The following is a 15,629-nucleotide window of genomic DNA, read 5'->3' as shown; positions in this document are numbered from 1 at the left end:
TTATTTATAAATGGACTTAGTTTTTTCTGAAGGGAAACTTTACATTCACTCTGCGGTTAAAGTTTAACATTCTTAAAATATCCGGGGTTTGTACCAGACATGGACAGGAGCTTGTTTATGATCATCAGATAGTATCCAGAAGTAAATTTTTATATAAAGATAAATTTTTTACGTATTTTACTTCTAAATTGACTTAGATTTTTTGCCAGGAAACAACAAATTCACTTTGTGGTTAAAGTTTTTAAAACATTTATTAGATTCATAAACTATACTGGATTTTTACCACAGAATTCAAGGAGAATTAATATAATTACATGTCTAAATGATTTATATATTTTGTAGGTCAAACTTCATTTCACCAATCCTGAAAATTGTGGATTATATAACTCCTCATTAAAAGTCCCAGATCAGCAAGGATTACGACACCGATCAAAAACATTAGAACAAATATGTGATAAAAACTCCACTACAAATCACTCGGACCATAGTGTGGATGGGATGCCACATTCTATAACGGCACTGACACTTAACTCTCGACGAGAAAATCAGTCGCCTGTGATAACACGGACACGATCACCTAGTCACATGACTCATGAACGACCAAAATTCAATTTGCCTTCTAATGGGGAGGGCAGTAGTGACCAATTAAGTAGTGAGGCCAATAGTGACACAGACTTTCCCGAGGAGGATTTGTCAGACACGGACGATGAAGAAGAATGGAACGATCTAGAAACGACTGCTGTTTGATAAATTATCTATTTTTATAAAATTTATCATTTTCGTCAAAACATTATAAAAATCCCACATTATGTTGTTGTTGAGTTTTGTCATATTTTCTCCCATTGTTATATAACCATTAATTGTTACATCTATGCTCAGCATTTTGTTTTTCATCAAATAAGTCATTACAATTAATAGCCAAACAGAAAATTCTTTCTTGAAGTATTTCTATATAGTTTTCTATATCTTTCAAGACAATTCATTCTACCTGTTATGTTTCAGTAAACAATAGGGTTTTAATAAATTACTTTTGTACACATAGTTTACTTTTATATAGACTTCCCTTAATTTATTTAAGTTAATTCCATCGTCTCTAATTTTCTGATCTCAAAAAATATTTTTTTATACCTAAGAATTTATTTCCAATATGAATTTGTAAATATAGAATTTTACAGATTATAAAATAACTAGTGCTTATAATATGTTTGACAATTTTCACTCATTTTTTTTTTTATCTTAGATTGATTTTTTATGAACCTATCATATAGTAATTCAAACCTTTGTTAATCTATTAGGCTGAGAGAAAAAAAATAGAGATAGGAAAAAATTTCCTTTATGAAAGACTTTGTAATTTTTTTTATCTTTGAAAGAGTACAGTTCTCAAATTGAATGCTTTTTCCATGTATTTTTTAAAGTGTAGAATTTTGAAACCTAATTTATTGACTGCATGTACTGTCATTTATAGAGCTATCTTGAAAATCAAACTAACAGTATTGTATTTTGATTAAATTTTAATATTTTGTACTTTAATTTGGTTTAGATAATGTTTTTAAAAGTGTTGAAATCGTCTCTTTTAAATAAGATTGTTATTTTCCACGCTTTTAGATTCCCTTCAATTGAAAAAATATAAAGAAATTCAAAATATAGTTTGATATTGAAAACCTTCCAAGATTTATTTTCATTTGGAAAGGGGGGGGGGGTGTTTCAGGGTACATTTTTGAACAGCATTACTCTCAACCATCCATAGAAATTTATTTGCATGTACATTCTAAAACACTGAGGAACTTATATTGGAACAGCACTAAGATAAAAGAGGAATTTCATAAGATAGGACTATCTGTACATTGTATATAATTTTGCTTCTTTGTGAAATTTGCTTTTTTCCAGTTTTTGTGCATGCAATATTTTTATGTGTTCACAGTCTGTTTTCTGGTGTTGAATTTTTATTTGAAATTATTTTAACTACTTGTCTGTTGAAGAATCATGACATTGTATAAATTTAGCGATAATAAGCATTGATTTGAATCCACTGCAAATAAGTAAAAAATTATGGTATTTGTTGATCTGATCACTAGAAATATAAATTGTATAGAATACAATGTTAATTAACAAATTAAGGGAAATAACTTGGGAAAAATACATTCTGTATCATAAAAATTATTTCCAATAAATAAGACCAATAATTGTGGTCACAGAGCAGTGTAAGATAATATATTTTTCATTTTGTACCGTTACCATTTCAGATTCTCAGCCAGACCTGTACTTAAAAATAGGGCAAGGGTCATATTAAATCAAAATATAGTTGATATGCAATATTGCATGTTTTTGTTATTAAAGATTTTCATATCATAAGTTGGAACTGCCTAAAAAACTACCCTATAGGAGTTATGGTGAATTGGACTATCGTTATGAATTTATTTTTAGTGTTTTGAATTAGGTACAGTTCTGAGTTTTTTTGTTATGTGTGTCTTATCTCTGACTTTGGTTTCCCATAATTCTTTGTAAACATTTCATTTTCAATGGATTGAAGTAACTATGACATTTAAAAAAAATTTAATTGAGGGATTTCTGATAAAAAAAAGATAACTTATAAAAATTGTAATCTGATTTTCCAACAGTACATTTCAGTGATAATGAAAGTGCTGTTTGGAATAAGTTACAAAAGTGCTTAAGGTTTCACTAGGAATATTTCCACAAGTCACAAATGATTTTATTTTATTCATGTTTTGCTTAAAACTTTTATAAAACATGTCAGATAAACTCAAGTATGAGATAATAATTGCCAAAAGTTTGAATCGATGTTTAATATATTCCTACTTAAATTAATGAAAAAGAGATATACAGTGAATGTTAGGTCTTCCATCTTCATCATATAGGTAATGGGAGATAACTCTTACAAATCACTGGAACTTTTGTATCAATGAATTTTATAGGTGCATTCTAATCTTTTAAGTAAATAATTAAATAATTCTGTTGAAGGATACATAAGCATTTAGAAACTGCAAATTACAAACATGTAACTGGTTTATTAACTTTTTAGAAAATCACTGAAGTTTTTATAATTAGGTCAATTTAAAAAAAAGTTAAATGGAATTGGTTGTATATTAATGGGGGTAACAAAACCTTGACATAATTTTCATTTTACATTCATCAACTCATGTTATTCAGTTAATAAGTTACTAATAGGTCAATTTGTCTTTTGAATCATTGCTATGTATACTGACAGATGACACCTGACCTTGACCTCAATTTCATGGTTCAAATTATGTATTCATTTATACTGTTTTGTTTAACAAACTGAATTTTAAATTTCTTTTTATATAGCAAATCATTGACTGTCCAATTTATTAATATGTATCCTTATTTTATCTGCATTCTTTCTAAATTGAATAGTGGTAGATTTTATTAATTGAACTTTGACATAATATTTTATGTTCCTCTATTGTCCCTCTTGTTTCAGTTTTAATTAGAATATTAGGTATGGTGTTTGTTTTGTTTTGTTTCAATAATTCAGAACTATGTTACAGGATCAGTTCCAGTTAGAATATGAAATTATGAGCTCAACTTGTAGCACATATAATTTGCATTTATTCAGGGACAAAATGAAAAAAAATTATAACGATTTTTTGTTTAATTCATATGAAAGAGATTATTTTGCATCTATTTAATAAAAAGAAAATGGCTTTATGTTATGGTAGATATAGATAAGCTATATTTTCATGAATCTTTTGTATTATTAACCTTTTTTTTGTTATACTGTAAACAGTAAATTTTAAATCATCAACATTCATTAAAAAAAACTTAGGTAAGGGTACCAGTATTTTTACTAGTACATGTACAATGTATTTACAATTTGAAGAGAAAATAATACAGAAAGAGTTCCAAAGCTAATTATTTGGATGTATGACAAGATATTCAAGATTTCTTGACAAACTCTATTCTTGAGTACTAATCCATAAGCCTTTATTGGGATTTTTTTCAAAAACATTTTACCGGCATATGAATTTTATTTTCACTAACTTATTTCCAAAATAGTGCCAAAAAAAAACTACCAGAGGAAAAAGGATTAACACACAAATATGTTTTTTTTGGCCAAAGAATTAAACACTTCCTTCTTTCGCAAATTTTGTAAGTAGCATACATCCAATATTTTTAATTGAGGAACAGTCTGCCAAAAGTTTTGCTGATTTGTTAAAACCTCATTTAAAGAGATAATAGGGCCATTGTTGACATTGATTGTTATTAACATTGTTAAATCTCTGTTTTATGTTTTTACCATTAAATCTCAGGGTAGGTAGTTATCTCCCCTTAGATATTCTATCAAAGTGATGGAATACTGTTCACTCATCAAATATATATTTTAAATGTTAGGTCATATGATATGATAGTGGCAAAGGGAAGCTAACATGTTTACATAGATAGAACAGAATTAATTTTTGACATATATATATCCTTCATTCAGTTGTTTTATATTGGGCTTGAGCACCATTTTAACAGCTAAATTTGGGACCATGCTATTATTATACATTTTAAGCTTTGTCAAAGTTGCATTACATGTTTGAAAGAAGTCATTAATTTATAATATCCTTCTTTTCAATTTCAAAAGAATCCAATTTACCATTTCCCATGAATGAGATATCTCCCTGTAGAAATCTTAAGAATTGTGGGTAAAATAATTTCATATGCACCAAAAAAAATATCACTGTATCATTCATTATATTATCGTTGTTTAATAAATTATCATCCAATCAAATCATGATGCAAGCATTTCAAAATATTACTCACAACTAAGTTAGATCCAAACACAACATATAGAGGGGTAACAGAGAACACCTAAGGCATGTAACTCTTCAAAAATCAGCTGAAAGTTTTAATCACATTCTTATAGTTAAGACAAAACCTGCTTCTAAATGAACAAAATATGTGTTTGTATCTCATTAAAATATTCCTTCAAATTAAGCTGCTTAACTTCCTAAACTATTGATATTGATATCGAAAAATCATGTAAATATTTTGGCAAAATTTTATGAAAATTAAACTAGCTATATATATTTTAGTCAGTGTTTCAGTTTGGTACCCCCCCCCCCTTAAACGCTTTTAAAATATAATTTCAGTAATGTAGTCCCATTACAATTTACACAGCGAATATGAAAAGACAATATCCTCTGAACTATTTTGGGGAAATGAAATTGTTAAAAACTTTGTTTGCTCTCTTGCTTTTCAAAATTACGACACTACCTGTGTTTCCTTTATACTTTAATGGAACAGCCCTATATGGTTTCTACAGTACCTGTGTTTCCTTTATACATTAATGGAACAGCCCTATATGGTTTCTACAGTACCTGTGTTTCCTTTATACATTAATGGAACAGCCCTATATGGTTTCTACAGCACCTGTGTTTCCTTTATACATTAATGGAACAGCCCTATATGGTTTCTACAGTACCTGTGTTTCCTTTATACATTAATGGAACAGCCCTATATGGTTTCTACAGTACCTGTGTTTCCTTTATACATTAATGGAACAGCCCTATATGGTTTCTACAGTACCTGTGTTTCCTTTATACATTAATGGAACAGCCCTATATGGTTTCTACAGTACCTGTGTTTCCTTTATACATTAATGGAACAGCCCTATATGGTTTCTACAGTACCTGTGTTTCCTTTATACATTAATGGAACAGCCCTATATGGTTTCTACAGTACCTGTGTTTCCTTTATACATTAATGGAACAGCCCTATATGTAACACTTTGTACTATATTGTATGGTTGTGTATATAGATGTTACAAAGTTTAGCCTTTGAATGGTAGAGATATTTTTATGGAAGAATTTTGTATGACTGTTTGTTATTATTGCCTCATAAAATGCTGTTTAAAAGAAAATGAAAGTTTTGTTGTGTTGTTTATATTATTTTGTTCTGCCTAATGGAGGTAGTAAATTAAAACTCAAAAGTTATAGAGAAATTGGTAGAATCAGGGCAAACAAAGAAAAAATACTATACAAAGTTGATAAAAAATGGGAAAAGAAGTTATGAAACTCCAAAAATACTGAACTCCTAAAGGAAAATTCAAACCAGGAAGTCCCTAACCAAATGACAAAATCAAAAGCTCAAACTTTTAAGCAAATGTGACACAAATATATAACAAGAATAACAAATGTGAAACAACAACCAAATGACACCAATATAGAACAAGAATAACAAATGTGAAACAACAACCAAATGACACCAATATAGAACAAGAATAACAAATGTGAAACAACAACCGAATGACACAAATATAGAACAAGAATAACAAATGTGAAACAACAACCGAATGACATAAATATATAACAAGAATAACAAATGTGAAACAACAACCGAATGACACAAATATATAACAAGAATAACAAATGTGAAACAACAACCAAATGACACCAATATAGAACAAGAATAACAAATGTGAAACAACAACCAAATGACACCAATATAGAACAAGAATAACAAATGTGAAACAACAACCAAATGACACAAATATAGAACAAGAATAACAAATGTGAAACAACAACCGAATGACATAAATATATAACAAGAATAACAAATGTGAAACAACAACCAAATGACACAAATATAGAACAAGAATAACAAATGTGAAACAACAACCAAATGACACAGATATAGAACAAGAATAACAAATGTGAAACAACAACCAAATGACACCAATATAGAACAAGAATAACAAATGTGAAACAACAACCAAATGACACCAATATAGAACAAGAATAACAAATGTGAAACAACAACCAAATGACACAAATATAGAACAAGAATAACAAATGTGAAACAACAACCGAATGACACAAATATAGAACAAGAATAACAAATGTGAAACAACAACCGAATGACACAAATATAGAACAAGAATAACAAATGTGAAACAACAACCGAATGACACAAATATAGAACAAGAATAACAAATGTGAAACAACAACCAAATGACACAAATATAGAACAAGAATAACAAATGTGAAACAACAACCAAATGACACAAATATAGAACAAGAATAACAAATGTGAAACAACAACCAAATGACACAGATATAGAACAAGAATAACAAATGTGAAACAACAACCAAATGACTCAGATATAGAACAAGAATAACAAATGTGAAACAACCGAATGACACAAATATATAACAAGAATAACAAATGTGAAACAACAACGGAATGACACAAATATAGAACAAGAATAACAAATGTGAAACAACAACCTAATGACACAAATATAGAACAAGAATAACAAATGTGAAACAACAACCGAATGACACAAATATAGAACAAGAATAACAAATGTGAAACAACAACCGAATGACACAAATATAGAACAAGAATAACAAATGTGAAACAACAACCGAATGACATAAATATAGAACAAGAATAACAAATGTGAAACAACAACCGAATGACATAAATATAGAACAAGAATAACAAATGTGAAACAACAACCGAATGACATAAATATAGAACAAGAATAACAAATGTGAAACAACAACCAAATGACACAAATATAGAACAAGAATAACAAATGTGAAACAACAACCAAATGACACAAATATAGAACAAGAATAACAAATGTGAAACAACAACCGAATGACACAAAAATAGAACAAGAATAACAAATGTGAAACAACAACCGAATGACACAAATATAGAACAAGAATAACAAATGTGAAACAACAACCGAATGACACAAATATAGAACAAGAATAACAAATGTGAAACAACAACCGAATGACATAAATATAGAACAAGAATAACAAATGTGAAACAACAACCGAATGACATAAATATAGAACAAGAATAACAAATGTGAAACAACAACCAAATGACACAAATATAGAACAAGAATAACAAATGTGAAACAACAACCAAATGACACAAATATAGAACAAGAATAACAAATGTGAAACAACAACCGAATGACACAAATATAGAACAAGAATAACAAATGTGAAACAACAACCGAATGACATAAATATAGAACAAGAATAACAAATGTGAAACAACAACCGAATGACATAAATATAGAACAAGAATAACAAATGTGAAACAACAACCGAATGACATAAATATAGAACAAGAATAACAAATGTGAAACAACAACCGAATGACACAAATATAGAACAAGAATAACAAATGTGAAACAACAACCAAATGACACAGATATAGAACAAGAATAACAAATGTGAAACAACAACCAAATGACACAGATATAGAACAAGAATAACAAATGTGAAACAACAACCAAATGACACAAATATAGAACAAGAATAACAAATGTGAAACAACAACCGAATGACACAAATATATAACAAGAATAACAAATGTGAAACAACAACCGAATGACACAAATATATAACAAGAATAACAAATGTGAAACAACAACGGAATGACACAAATATATAACAAGAATAACAAATGTGAAACAACAACCTAATGACACAAATATATAACAAGAATAACAAATGTGAAACAACAACCAAATGACACAAATATATAACAAGAATAACAAATGTGAAACAACAACCTAATGACACAAATATAGAACAAGAATAACAAATGTGAAACAACAACCAAATGACACAAATATAGAACAAGAATAACAAATGTGAAACAACAACCAAATGACACAAATATAGAACAAGAATAACAAATGTGAAACAACAACCGAATGACACAAATATAGAACAAGAATAACAAATGTGAAACAACAACCGAATGACACAAATATAGAACAAGAATAACAAATGTGAAACAACAACCGAATGACATAAATATAGAACAAGAATAACAAATGTGAAACAACAACCGAATGACATAAATATAGAACAAGAATAACAAATGTGAAACAACAACCGAATGACACAAATATAGAACAAGAATAACAAATGTGAAAAAACAACCAAATGACACAAATATAGAACAAGAATAACAAATGTGAAACAACAACCTAATGACACAAATATAGAACAAGAATAACAAATGTGAAACAACATCCAAATGACACAAATATAGAACAAGAATAACAAATGTGAAACAACAACCAAATGACACAAATATAGAACAAGAATAACAAATGTGAAACAACAACCAAATGACACAAATATAGAACAAGAATAACAAATGTGAAACAACAACCGAATGACACAAATATAGAACAAGAATAACAAATGTGAAACAACAACCGAATGACATAAATATATAACAAGAATAACAAGAATAACAAATGTGGAACAACAACCGAATGACATAAATATATAACAAGAATAACAAATGTGAAACAACAACCGAATGACACAAATATAGAACAAGAATAACAAATGTGAAAAAACAACCAAATGACACAAATATAGAACAAGAATAACAAATGTGAAACAACAACCAAATGACACAAATATAGAACAAGAATAACAAATGTGAAACAACAACCGAATGACACAAATATAGAACAAGAATAACAAATGTGAAACAACAACCTAATGACACAAATATAGAACAAGAATAACAAATGTGAAACAACAACCAAATGACATAAATATAGAACAAGAATAACAAATGTGAAACAACAACCAAATGACACAAATATAGAACAAGAATAACAAATGTGAAACAACAACCAAATGACATAAATATAGAACAAGAATAACAAATATATAACAAGAATAACAAATGTGAAACAACAACCTAATGACACAAATATATAACAAGAATAACAAATGTGAAACAACAACCGAATGACACAAATATATAACAAGAATAACAAATGTGAAACAACAACCAAATGACACAAATATAGAACAAGAATAACAAATGTGAAACAACAACGGAATGACACAAATATATAACAAGAATAACAAATGTGAAACAACAACCTAATGACACAAATATATAACAAGAATAACAAATGTGAAACAACAACATAATGACACAAATATATAACAAGAATAACAAATGTGAAACAACAACCGAATGACACAAATATATAACAAGAATAACAAATGTGAAACAACAACCGAATGACACAAATATATAACAAGAATAACAAATGTGAAACAACAACGGAATGACACAAATATATAACAAGAATAACAAATGTGAAACAACAACGGAATGACACAGATATATAACAAGAATAACAAATGTGAAACAACAACGGAATGACACAGATATAGAACAAGAATAACAAATGTGAAACAACAACCAAATGACACAAATATATAACAAGAATAACAAATGTGAAACAACAACCTAATGACACAAATATATAACAAGAATAACAAATGTGAAACAACAACCGAATGACACAAACATATAACAAGAATAACAAATGTGAAACAACAACCGAATGACACAAATATATAACAAGAATAACAAATGTGAAACAACAACCGAATGACATAAATATATAACAAGAATAAGAAATGTAAAACAACAACCAAATGACACAAATATATTACAAGAACCTAATGACACAAATATATAATAAGAATAACAAATGTGAAACAACAACCTAATGACACAAATATATAACAAGAATAACAAATGTGAAACAACAACCGAATGAGACAAATATATAACAAGAATAACAAATGTGAAACAACAACCGAATGACACAAACATATAACAAGAATAACAAATGTGAAACAACAACCGAATGACACAAATATATAACAAGAATAACAAATGTGAAACAACAACCGAATGACATAAATATATAACAAGAATAACAAATGTAAAACAACAACCAAATGACACAAATATATAACAAGAACCTAATGACACAAATATATAATAAGAATAACAAATGTGAAACAACAACCTAATGACACAAATATATAACAAGAATAACAAATGTGAAACAACAACCGAATGAGACAAATATATAACAAGAATAACAAATGTGAAACAACAACCGAATGACACAAATATATAACAAGAATAACAAATGTCAGGGTCAATAATGTTATAGAAGATTAAAACTAGTGCATAAGGCCTGAATATGGATGATATTCAAGGTTCTGATTTTAGATTACTTCTGCAAGGCTATTATAAACTTTAAAATGAAGGAAAATGACAATTACTGCATGGATTTATTCACAGCTTAACATTTGAAAGTCATCAATGTTAACTTAGGGGCCGTTTGACCATAAGGAATATGAAATGTATAGTCAAAATTAAATGAATCATAAGGGCATTTTTGTCTTAGGGGTTTAGACCTCTAATTAGTTTTCACATAATATAATTATTTATCAATTGGGAATATAAAACAAATATATATTGATGTATCTTCCTATATCTAATTATAGGTTATAAATCATTTCAATACTACTACTAAGCTGTTGATCACTGGGATGTTAACAGTCCACTAGAAAAAGATTTTTTTTAAAGAAGTTTGGCTGCATGCTCGATTCAGTTGACATCAGTTGTCCATGTTACTGCACCAGATACGATGTTAAACAATAAATGTATCTTCATTGATGATCGAAGCCAAAATTTTGAAAATACAAAAAGTTTTAATACAAGCATTTGGAGTGGACAAGTATATAGGTTATACAAGTACCCAGCTTCGTACTCTCTGTGTTTTTAGCTCACCTGGCATAGCCATGTGAGCTTATGCCATCACTTGGCGTCCGTCGTCGTCCGTCGTCTGTCGTCGTAAACTATTTCAAGAATCTTCTCCTCTGAAACTACTAAGCCAAATACTTTCAAACTTTAACTGAATGTTCCTTAGGGTATCTAGTTTATAAATTGTTTCCGAAGTTTTGATCTATCAACAAACATGGTCGCCACTGCTAAAAATAGAACATAGGGGTCAAATGCAGTTTTTGGCTTATATCTCAAAAACGAAAGCATTTAGAGCAAATGTGACATCGGGTAAAATGTTCATTAGGTCAAGATCTATCAGCCCTCAAATTTTCAGATGAATCAAACAACCCATTGCTGCCACTTAAAAGGAAATTTTGCAGTTTTTAGTCATTATCTTGAATATTATTATAGATAAAGATAAACTGTAAACAGCAAAAATGATCAGCAAAGTAAGATCTACAAAAAAGTTAACATGACCAATATTGTCAATTGACCCCTTAAGGAGTTATTGCCCTTTAAAGACAAATTTGCTCTATTTGTTCATCAAACTTGCTTAAATGAAAAAAATCTTCTCCTCTGAAATAACTGGGCCAAATACTCTCAAACTTTAAATGAATGTTCATTGGGGTATCTACTTTCTAAATTGTATCCGAAGTTCTGATCAATCAACAAGCATGGCAGCTGTGGCTAAAAAAAGAACATAGGGGTCAAATGCAGTTTTTGGCTTATATCTCAAAAAACTGAAGAGGGTATGATCTATCAGCCCTGAAATTTTCAGACGAATCTAACAATCCATTGTTGGGTTGTTGCCACTAAATTGGTAATTTGAAGGAAATTTTGCAGTTTTTGGTTATTATCTTGAATGTTATTGAATATAAAGATAAACTGTAAACAACAGAAATGTTTGGCAAAGTTAGATCTACAAATAATCAATATGATCAACATTTAAATGGCATTTTAAAGCAAAAATAATAATTGTGAAAGGTTTAAGCAAAACGTTTCAGGTGAGCGAATCAGGCTCCTGAGAGCCTCTTGTTTTAGATATATTTCTATTAATCCATCTGATGAGTTAAGCCTTTATGCAACTGATTTTTGTCGAGCCTGCGACTTTTGTCGTAGAAAGCTCAATATAGGGATAGTGATCCGGCAGTGGCGTTAACTAACTTCTTTAAAGTTTAATATTTTAGAAGGTGGAACTTCTGGATGCTTCATACTTTGTATATGAAGCCTCGTGTTATGAAGTTTACGTCAGTCACATGTCCAATGTCCTTGACCTCACTTTTATGGTTCAGTGACTACTTGAAAAAAAAGTTAAGATTTTCAGTAATATTGAATTCTCTCTTATTATACATAATATGATGACTATGATAAAGAATGTGGCGGGACCCCAACCTCCCCCTAACCTTGAACAGTGGTGTAACTACAACATAAGAACAAATTATAACAAGAGTGCACACACTGAAATGTCGCCTTCTTTACTAATCGTTGATATTATGTTGAAAGTCCTAAATATAAAGCTTGAATGGTTTTACACTAGTAATTTTGGGGCCCTTTATAGCTTGTTGTTCGGTGTGAGCCAAGGCTCCGTGTTGAAGGCCGTACTTTAACCTATTATGGTTTACTTTTTAAATTGTTATTTGGATGGAGAGTTGTCTCATTGGCACTCACACCACATCTTCCTATATCTCTTTATTACAACTGTCACATATACTCATTAACATTAACCAAGTCAACGAAACATTGACCAATGAACCATTAAAATGATGTCAAGGTCAGATGAACCATGCCAGGCAGACATTTACAGCTTGCAACTCTTCCAGTCAACAAATTTGGCTGACCTGTTGCTTATAGTTTAAGAAAACAGACCAAAACACAACCAGATGCTCCTCAGAGCGCAGCTTTATACGATAGCAGAAGTCGCACCCTTAATTGTTGGGTCAAGTATAGACACAACATTCAAGTCTGATACAGCTAATAATTTGACTGCAATCATATTTTTGACATAACATGAGTTTCTGACACAAAACAAATGTTTTTAGCCATAAACCCCCATAGTCAATATTAACCATCCCTTCATGGTATGGAAACTTGTGGGTTAATTTCAGAGAGACGCTGATGAAGACGACAACGTGATACCAATATAGACCTTTTTTTTTAAATTTTTGTCGTATAAAACTTAACACTGAGCAATCAACTTTGAAAATGAGGTCAAGGTCAAATAAAACCTAAGCAACTGACATAATTTAAGAAAATATTTCCATACACCCAATATAGTTGACCTATTGCATATAGTATAAGAAAAAAAGACCAAAACTCAAAAATTTAACTTTGACCATCGAACCATGAAAATTAGGTCAAGATCAGATGACACCTTCCACCTAGACATGTACACCTTACACTTATTCCATACACCAAATATAGTAGACCTATTGCATACAGTATAAGAAAAAGACCAAAACACAAAACTTGAAACTGAACTATAACCACTGAACCATAAAAATGAGGTCAAGGTCAGACGACACCTGCCAGTTGGACATGTACACTTACAGTCCTTTCATAAACCGAATAATGAAACGTAACAATTATGATGTCAATTCATGAAAAAAATCCAGTATATTGATGGTGTACTCAGTTTGAGCTTGAGCACTTTCTTGTTTGTATCAGAGTTGTTGTTTTTAAATGAATGTTGATAGTGTACTCAGTTTGAGCTTGAGCACTTTTTTTTTGTATCAGAGTTGTTGTTTTACCATGTATATTGATGGTGTACTCAGTTTGAGCTTGAGCACTTTTTGTTTGTATTAGAGTTGTTGTTTAATAATGTGTGTTGATGGTGTACACAGTTTGAGCTTGAGCACTTTTTGTTTGTATCAGAGTTGGTGTTTTACAAGGTATATTGATGGTGTACTCAGTTTGAGCTTGAGAAATTTTTGGTTGTATTAGAGTTGTTGTTTTACAATGTATGTTGATGGTGTACTTAGTTTAAGCTTGTACCCTTTTTGTTTGTATCAGAGTTGTTGTTTTACAATGTATGTTGATGGTGTACTCAGTTTGAGCTTGAACACTTTTTGGTTGTATCAGAGTTGTTGTTTTACAATGTATGTTGATGGTGTACTTAGTTTAAGCTTGAACACTTTTTTGTTTGTATCAGAGTTGTTGTTTTACAAGGTATGTTGATGGTGTACTCAGTTTGAGCTTGAACACTTTTTGTTTGTATCAGAGTTGTTGTTTTACAATGTATGTTGATGGTGTACTCAGTTTGAGCTTGAACACTTTTTGTTTGTATCAGAGTTGTTGTTTTACAATGTATGTTGATGGTGCAATCAGTTTGAGCTTGCCCACTTTTTGTCTGTATCAGAGTTGTTGTTTTACAATGTATATTGATGGTGTACTCAGTTTGAGCTTGAGCACCTTTTTGTTTGTATTAGAGTTGTTGTTTTACAATGAATGTTGAGGGTGTACTCAGATTAAGCTTGAGCACTTTTTGTTTGTATTAGAGTTGTTGTTTTACAATGATTAATGATGGTGTACTCTGTTTGAGCTTGAGCACTTTTTGTTTATTTCAGAGATGTTGTTTCACAATGAATGGTGATGGTGTACTCAGTTTGAGCTTGAGAACTTGTTGATTGTATCAGAGTTGTTGTTTTACCATGTATATTGTTGGTGTACTCATATAAACACTGAACCATAGAAATGAGGTCAAGGTCAGATGACACCTGCCAGTTGGACATGAACACTTACAGTCCTTTCATAAACTGAATAATGAAACGTAACAATAATGATGCCAATTCATGAAAAAAATCCCCAGTATATTGATGGTGTACTCAGTTTGAGCTTGAGCACTTTCTTGTTTGTATCAGAGTTGTTGTTTTTAAATGAATGTTGATAGTGTACTCAGTTTGAGCTTGAGCACTTTTTGTTTGTATCAGAGTTGGTGTTTTACAAGGTATATTGATGGTGTACTCAGTTTGAGCTTGAGAACTTTTTGGTTGCATTAGAGTTGTTGT

General features: G+C 30.0%; 1 protein-coding gene across 3 annotated transcripts in view; it reads left to right on the top strand.

The window, feature by feature from the left end:
- Positions 1-5,079, top strand: part of LOC134724452 (phosphatidylinositol 3,4,5-trisphosphate 3-phosphatase and dual-specificity protein phosphatase PTEN-like) — a 36,251-nt gene extending 31,172 nt beyond the window's left edge. For all 3 annotated transcript variants that reach the window (XM_063587467.1, XM_063587466.1, XM_063587465.1), the window contains one exon: positions 343-5,079. In XM_063587467.1, coding sequence (XP_063443537.1) covers positions 343-747 — 405 coding nt within the window. In that variant the 3' untranslated portion in view covers positions 748-5,079. The remainder of the gene's footprint in view (positions 1-342) is intronic.
- Positions 5,080-15,629: the final 10,550 nt, after the last annotated feature.

The sequence above is a fragment of the Mytilus trossulus genome, chromosome 7 (genome assembly GCF_036588685.1).
Source record: "Mytilus trossulus isolate FHL-02 chromosome 7, PNRI_Mtr1.1.1.hap1, whole genome shotgun sequence".
NCBI lineage: Eukaryota > Metazoa > Mollusca > Bivalvia > Mytilida > Mytilidae > Mytilus > Mytilus trossulus.
Note: the sequence above shows the minus strand (reverse complement) of the source record. Positions and strands in the feature narration are given on the sequence as shown.